The sequence below is a fragment of the Leptodactylus fuscus genome, chromosome 6 (assembly GCF_031893055.1).
Source record: "Leptodactylus fuscus isolate aLepFus1 chromosome 6, aLepFus1.hap2, whole genome shotgun sequence".
In the NCBI taxonomy this organism is placed as follows: domain Eukaryota; kingdom Metazoa; phylum Chordata; class Amphibia; order Anura; family Leptodactylidae; genus Leptodactylus; species Leptodactylus fuscus.
In genome coordinates this window covers 128368252-128376562 of record NC_134270.1, presented here as the reverse complement: position 1 = coordinate 128376562, position 8311 = coordinate 128368252, and the positions used below count along the sequence as shown (strand labels likewise).

Sequence of the window (8311 nt, the reverse complement as noted above, 5' to 3'; positions counted from 1 at the left end):
TAGGAGGTAGGGAAGATGCATTGAATATTTTCTTTACTGCGTAGCATGAGACTATATGACAACTAAAATTATAAGGCTCTAAAAAGTGCAATGTGGCGAGCTGAATGAACGTGACAGGTACAGATAGAGTGAGCCTGTCACTCATATGTTAGAAGCTGAGTCACAAGGAACACCTTGTGCAAACATGGAGGAGGTAGAATATGACAACAATAAAGCTGAAGGAGCGGCAGCACCATTGACCTACAGACATATATGATGGACTAGGCCAGAAGCCGGTATCTGTTACAAAGAGTCCATACAATATTGTGGTTTATTGCAGTCATGGAAAAATACTCAGTATTCTATCTATCCATTTCATATATAGGATAGAATACTTTATTGATACCAGAGGAAACTTGGTCTTTCAACCAAATATGTGTATGAAATTCTGTGTGACAACCAATATGGCCACCCTAGCAGTTCACATAGTGATTGTCATCCAGCGTTCCTGAAGTCCAGAGCAACAAATCTGCCTAGCTATGCAATGACATATCTACTTCTTCCTATCTTATACATACGTGCAACAGATTTGATATTCAGAGTCTGAGCCTGGCAACCCCATTGAAAGCCACAGGGATTTCCAACTTTATAACTACAAAACTGACAGAATATACTTTTTAATTGCATGGTATAAAACGTCAACACAAGGGCTCAGAATTGCAGATGATTTTTCATCAAAGGGGTCATCTCATACGCATCCCTTTTAATATTAGAGCCACAATGGCGATCGATTGTGAGTTTGGCTTACAGGAAACAATGAATTTTCTCGAGGATAGTTCCAGATGACTACTATAGGGAAATTATACAATAGTATTACATGCAGCCATTCAAATGAATGGATGGGTATTTAATACGAAGAGGGTTGGGGTCTGCCGGAATGAAAGCTTGCTACTCTAACTAACAGAAATAAGAGAATCAAAGGGAGCAGCCATACAAGATTTCTGTAGAAGACCAGTAGGATAGGATACTAATACTGAGGAATTGTGGAGCACAGAAATCTGATAGGTGAGACATAAATAAATCATGAAACCCTTATACAGCTAAGATGCCAAGACACATTACTACAGGTAATATACTTAAGTTACTCTTCAAATAGTAGCTAAACAATGTAAGGAAATGAACAGGTGGGTTTTGGACCAGGTTTCCAACGTTACATCCATGAACATTTCGATAAATCATAGTGACAGTGCTATAGATATGACATTTTATTTTGTACTGTAACTGTTTGCATTATTGTACAGAGGAACTGCTCTTACATATTAGTCTTAGTCCATGTGGACTGAATAGGAAAAAGATAATAACATGTCCTGACTAATGACCATGTTACATGGTGACATCAGCCATTCATGCCTTATGACAAGCAGGTCTAGTCACAACACTTTTCACACTAACGTCACGTTCCAGTATACTAATCTTCAAAATCTGGTTGTGGTTGGTTTCTATAGGCTGCAAAGACAACATTATGTTAGTTTTTGCTGGACTTGAAGCAACTCTTGTTGGTTACACCCCATTCACATATGTGCTTTGATTTACTTTCTTCTGGCCAGTTGGACGATCATAAGAATGCAAAAGTGGGCGACAATGGATCCCAAAAATGTTATACATGAACGGAGCCTTAGGGATGCCATTGATTATAATGGGATATGAGGAATGTTCTTTAAAAAAGTGAGGCTTGCAGTACTTTATGATCTGGCGATTTTTGACAGATCTGCGTTGGATGGATATCCAGCGCAGATGTGAACATCGTCTCAAACCTTGTTATCATAGATTGACATAAAATAAAATGTGCACCATACCCAAGAACTGGCTGATACCAGCTCCAGACATGAACAGAGAAAAACTATCTAATCACAATCCTTTCTTAAAACAAAAAAAAGAAATCAATCCCTGAACTCCCTCCCCTTACATGGACATGGTAAAATCATTCCTGAAAAACTACAAATATGCAGATAGTCTACAGTAGTCTACATGCATTACTTAGTGGCACCACAAGTTAACATTTATATCATATGTTGTGCAATTTATTAGCACATAGAAAAAAACTGGCAAATGATCCGTTACAAATAAAAAAAGGAGCAATATACAATAAATTCATTATGTTACAGACGTGCTGCGCTTTACATCCGCATACGTGCTTCTTGTAGATCTTTCTCAATTGGTACGGAATATGTACATCTTGTTTGCATGCTGGACCTGAATGAACTTGGCAGGCTTGTGATGTGGTCATGTGATAACATAGATACACACATTTTATATAACGCCTATAGTACAGTATGCTGTATGACCCAGCACATGTAGGTGGCACACATTCTGTAAACTGTTGGGTCTGAATGTCTCTTCCTGAGATGCCAATGGGTGCTTTAGTGGGTAGGTGGGTGCATATGTATTCATGTGAAATGATGTGTACATACATGGTCAGGAAGGATTAACACTCGTACGTATGTACAAGTACGTCTGTAAACACTGGGAAGAGCCAGATGATCCTTTCCCCCTCTTAAAGACATCAAAGTAAATCAATGGCATTTTTGGTCCATATTATCCTCAAAAAGCTTCACATGGAGTGCTTGTTTCTTGAGAATGCCTTAAATTTCTGTTCACAGAACGGATGTACTGTTCAAGAATTTGCTTCATTGTCCATTTGTAGGTTCTGGGCACAGTCCAGGTGTCTCATTTAGTGAAGGACGGACTTTCTTCCTTTCCTTGAAGCGCCCAGAGTTGGACACCTTTACATGTTTTCCTTTAGTGTTTTTGTCCACAATTTTTTCTAGTCTTGCTGTGTAATCGGTATTGCCAGGGTTCTCATCTGGTGCCTTCTCTGTGCCCGCATGCTCCACTACCGATTCATAGACAACTTTTGGAGTGGATTTCTTTTTTCGGAGAAATGTAAGTTTCCACCAACTATGTGAGGGCTCCGCCATGGAGCTGAACAACTAGAAGAGAAGAGGACAGCAGTTTTGTATGGAATAACTAACAGGAAATTTAGAAATATATCAAACATCTTCAGCACTGAAATCTTATACAAAATCTAATAAAATGTCATGATCCAGTCCAACTTTTGAAAAGTAGTGAAGTCAGCCCCATTCTCCATAACGACTGATGTGGAGACAGAGAAGGGTGGTGGCATAATAGATAGATTGTAAGCCCTCGCGGGCAGGGCCCTCAACCCCACTGTGCCAGTCAGTCATTGTTAGTATTATATCTACCTGTATATTCTGTGTATTGTATGTAACCCCCAAATGTAAAGCACCATGGAATTAATGGTGCTATATAAATAAATAATAATATATTGAACTGAGCCAGACTAGCATCACCAACACAAAGAGGGGGAGGAAACTCCTGGCCTGTGTTGGAAAAAATTTGGAGGTTCCAGGACCAAGAGAAAAGGACAGAAATAGGTCACCAAGAAGATTTGATAAAGTATGTACCTTTATTGTACATTTGAAATAAGACTGATCCTTCATTGAGCAACCCCTTTAAGGTGACCATACATTTTATGATATTATAGCGACTCTGATGTTCAGTAGATAAGTGTTATCATGGGTGTCTAGCAACACTTCCGTTGCTTCTATAGAAATAGGAGTGCATTCTAATGTATGTCCACCTTAAGAGACCTTCCCAACATCATATATTTTTATGGGCATCTCCACTTAATACTAATAACCCCTCCTCGTAAATATCCTTCTGTACATTGGGAGATATATAAGTAAGTTAATGATTGCGGAGGGCTTTTTCTTTTATTGACATTAAAGAAAAATCCTTGGCCGTATGTTTAGACGTTGTTTACACAGCCATGAATGTTGCCGTCGTCTCATATGTCACAGGCTTTGGCTGCTCATCTAATGTGTACAGTCAAGCTGATCTTGTATGCTAATAGGGAGATTATGTGTGGTATCTGGGGGATGAAAACATAGGTAGTTGTCTAATGTCTATGGCAAGCCTTGGTGTATCATTCCAGACATAGCTCCATTTTGTTGGCAGGGATCACATATTTGTTTTCAATCTTTTATCTCTTCATTATATACAGTCTATATTCTGTATCTCTCATTTTGGACATGATTTATTTTACACAATGTTGTGGTACGCAGTAGTGCTGGCATTAATGTTAATGGCTAAGGCCCACAATATATAACGATGGACAGTCCTTCATTACTTTATGAGGCAGTGAGCTATATAGATTGAAGGGTCGACTAGGGACGAAGGTTACTACAGTTGTAAAAAATTAATAGTGTCGCCCATGATTGGAATATTGACTTGTCGTAAGGGAGTGAAAACAGTTTTTTTACGCCATATCAACATTGCTTATAGATGTGTAAAAACTCATACAGCGATATTATCTGCTACAAAATAGTACTAAGCTACAAACCATGCAAGATAAATAGCTTATGAAATATAAGGGTTGACAAGACCTCTACCTGCCAGTTCCCAGTCCTACAAGTCCAGCACCAACAAAGCAGGAGTTAATAGATGTTTGAACATATTTGAAACTGATTTAATTCATGTGATTGAGGTCATCGGAAGTGATTGATCTCTTCTGATCTTATATGTTACAAGTCATTTATTAGGCCTAAAATAGACCCATGTATGGCCTCGTTTCAAGAAGGCCTCCCTTCAGTGGGTCATTGAAGACTCACTGCTAAAGTTATCTTCCATGACCCCCTGCCAGTCTCTGACCACCTAGAAATTCTAGGAGCAAAACCTCTATAATAATTGAAGAAACACCAAGCATCTGCTAGAATATCCCAGGCCTGGGACAAGTTAATCTTGATAGGTGGCAGATTATATTGTTGTTATACAAGTATAGGGACAAAACAGAAAAAATAGCTTCATAATCTGCACAGCATATGCTATAGATGTCAGGTAAAGCGAGACACACTGCAGACAACCTTAAGCTTACCTGTATCTCAAACAATGTCTTGTTGTCACAGCACTCTTCTTGGTTACAGGTGTATCGGTTTCTCCCACCTACAGCACTCTCTTAGATCTGTTGTCTCCAGTGGATTGTGAAGTTTCTTCCTCCGTATGGATGTATCTATGCGGCTGTAGTATCTTCCTTGTCAATATACTTTCTAGTAAACAGGTGCCTTTGTTCTGACCTAAAGTTGAATGTGTTTTCCTCAGCTATGAAGATATGGCACTGGTGTAGATCTTGGTTAATTCTTGACTGGGACAGAGGTTTCTATTGGGGACACAGGAGTCTCGCTCAGCCTGGTACAGGTGTCTCGGTTTCTCTCTCTCTCGCTCTTTCTCTGAAGGTTAAACCTGACCCTCCCAGCTCAACAAACAGGAGAGAACAGGAACTGAGACATGAATATTTATAGGTAGGACACACCTGTCACATTTTAACAGAGTTCAGCAGGTGAGTGTGACAGAAGTGTGTAACAATAGAAATCAGGGCTGTGTATCTCCGCACACCCTAGACATCTAACTATAGGTAAAGGTGAAAGTAAATTTCCTTTATAGTGTCTTACATGAATGGCCACACATCATGGTGGTCATCAATTCTATGGCAAAAGTTCTCTGAAACCATTTGGTGTGGGCAGTGTCCTATTACCTAGTCACATCAGCATTCAGCTTCTAAGATCCTTGGAATTTTTTCAAGGACCCATAGGCTCTACATTTACACTGTTTTTATATTACATTTCATTGCATACATTACCTGCTTTATTAATTGTGTTTTTGATAAGATATGACTTTAGTTGAGTATTAAATGCAGGAAATTATGAAATATAACAATGACTCACACTTTAGGTATTTGCTTGGGTCTGCCAATTTTAGGGGTAGAAGGTACAATTGTATTTCTTATAACTTCTTTTTTTCATGGTCAACTCCCTATCTAGAACAGTTTAACTTGTTCTTCTGAACAGAACTGCACATTGTTTGAGTGGTGAGCACTAGTGCCTTGTATAGGATACTGTCTTAAAATCTGGCCAAGAGTAATGTCTGCACATGGAGTTTGTATATTCTCTCCATAACTGCACAGGATTCCTCTGGATAAGTATCTGCCAGTAGTCACGGTAGCATGCTTAGGCTCCAGCGCCGCACCTCCCATGAGGCGACCTGAAGCGACCGCTTCAGGCGCGCTATGCCAGGGCCCCTCTCTGTCTGCTAACGCCGCTCCGCCACCCCCCCCTTCCCTCTGCCCCCTCTGCTCCGCCCCGCCCCCTCCTCCCAGGGGGGAAGGAGGGGGGGGCGGCTTTCTGTCGTCCGCCTTGGGCGGCAAAAAAGGTAAGTTCACCCCTGAATGTACAGTATCACAGCAGCAGACGGCTTTCCTGTGCACACAGAGCACCACACACAACGTTCAGCCGGCTGCAATGATTTTCTTTATACAGTCTGCACAACAAGCACATCTCAGCGTAGTGCAGTGATGGCAACAGCACACAAAAATAAAATAAGTCATCCCCAAAAATAAGACATAGCATATCTTTAGGACCAAAATTTAATATAAGACACTGTCTTATTTTCGGGGAAACATGGTATTATAGCGGTATATTTAAGTGACTTTTGGGGCCCCCTCAGAGTCCAGGGCCTGGTAACTACTGGCATTGCTGGAGGGCTAGCATTGTGTTCTGTGTGATGCACCATGGCACAGTGTTATGGAGGATTTAAGAGTGGGTGCCATGGCTCTGCTAAGTGTGTAAACAGGGATATATCCGGCATTGGGCACATTGTGTATGGCTGTGGGAGCTGAGGCGCCTTACAAATAGTGGAGTACCAGCCGTGAGGAAACATGAAGGCGAAGACGAGTTCCTTTAAGAGTGATTGGTGCATCCCCTTTAATGGCATATAAGAGGGCTGCCCATTGAAGGAGGTAGCCCCATAGTGGCACATTAGGGCAGGATGTGTAGCCTACAGTCACTTTGGAATAACCCAACCTAGTGGAAATATCCATGAAGGTTGAGATTCCCATGTTACCTTTTTCCAACATCTGAGTCATACTTGGGACCCCTATTATATACTTCTTTAATTTGTGTACCTTACACCATTTTTGTCATACGCCCTTTCCAAAAACAGAAAAAGGAAGTAAATGGTATACTGATGTTACTTTTTACTCGTTCTATGTGCATCAGTTGCCTATTCCAAATGAATTCCACTAAGCTAACCATTATTCCTCCTGGACAACATCCATGACTACCCAGCCCTACCAATAAGAACTACTTGTACATCTCCCAGGCATTGTTAAAAGAATGTTTTAGGATAGGAAAAAAAGAGTAAATATGATGCATCTTTGGTGCAGTATGGCGTGTCTCTTGTGCTTCTACTTTTGGCTAACATTTTACAACATGCTAAACATGAGGGTGTGTATTCTAAAATAAAGGAACTTGGCTTAAAGGGGTTGTCCAGAGGAGGTGAAAAAAAACAAACTTGCTTACCTGTCCCCATTGTTCTGGTGCCTCTCAGCGCTGTCTGGTACTGCTGCTGCCATATTCTCTTCCGGCCAATGTTCATAGTTTTTACCCAAATGTAAAATATGGGTTATATCAGAAGGACTCATGATTTTCTAGAAAAAAATCATAAATATATTAAAGTTGTCATCAAATAATTAAAGATGTGGCCTGCAGATGAAATTAGTAAGGTCCTTTATTAGCCTCAAATAGTGTTTCAGACCTGGACCAGACCCTTTTTCAGTTTATTATACACCTTATATAAAATCTTTCCTTTGCTGCAGCATCCAGTGTAACACATATCAATGTAAATATTCAAGATAAAATATTCCTGTCAATAAAATCCTTGTAACACACCCAATCCTTTCATAGATATGTGATACAGGAAATATACAGAATAGTTACATCCGTTGTCAGTGTCAATTGTCAGATTTATTAAAATGGTCTTAAAAGCAAAACTGTCTTAGGTTAGGGTAACGTGTGACTGATGTTGCAGTGTCAGTGGAAGATAACTGGAAGATCACTGCATGTCCGACTTTGTGTCCGGTTAAAAAAAAAAACGGTTTCACCGCGGAGAGGTACGAAACGCTCATGGGCGCTCACTTTTCAAACCCATTCACTTGAATGGGTTTGAAAACTGAGTGCCAAGTTTCCGTCCCCCGTCCAGTTTCTCGGGGCAGAAGACGGAAACCCAGCTGGATTGGCTAAAGCGTGCACGGGTGCAGATGTGAACCTGCACTTATCAACCATTATCGCATTATTTTTTAATAGGACTAGTTTTCCCAAATATAAAAAAAAAACAAAAAAACTTGATAGTCTTCAGTAGTTGATACCTTTTTAATGGCTAACTAATAATGATGACAGATTACAACGTTTCGGAACTCTCG

The 8311-nt window shown here is 40.2% G+C and overlaps 1 protein-coding gene across 1 annotated transcript; it reads right to left on the bottom strand.

The window, feature by feature from the left end:
- Window positions 1-1962: 1962 nt before the first annotated feature.
- On the bottom strand, window positions 1963-5372 carry PRR15L (proline rich 15 like). The gene is made up of 2 exons (XM_075278397.1): window positions 4934-5372; window positions 1963-2969 (listed from the first exon to the last, which is right to left on the bottom strand). Exon 2 carries the CDS (start codon window positions 2955-2957, stop codon window positions 2667-2669), a length of 291 nt encoding a protein of 96 aa, XP_075134498.1. The 5' UTR covers window positions 2958-2969; window positions 4934-5372; the 3' UTR covers window positions 1963-2666.
- Window positions 5373-8311: the final 2939 nt, after the last annotated feature.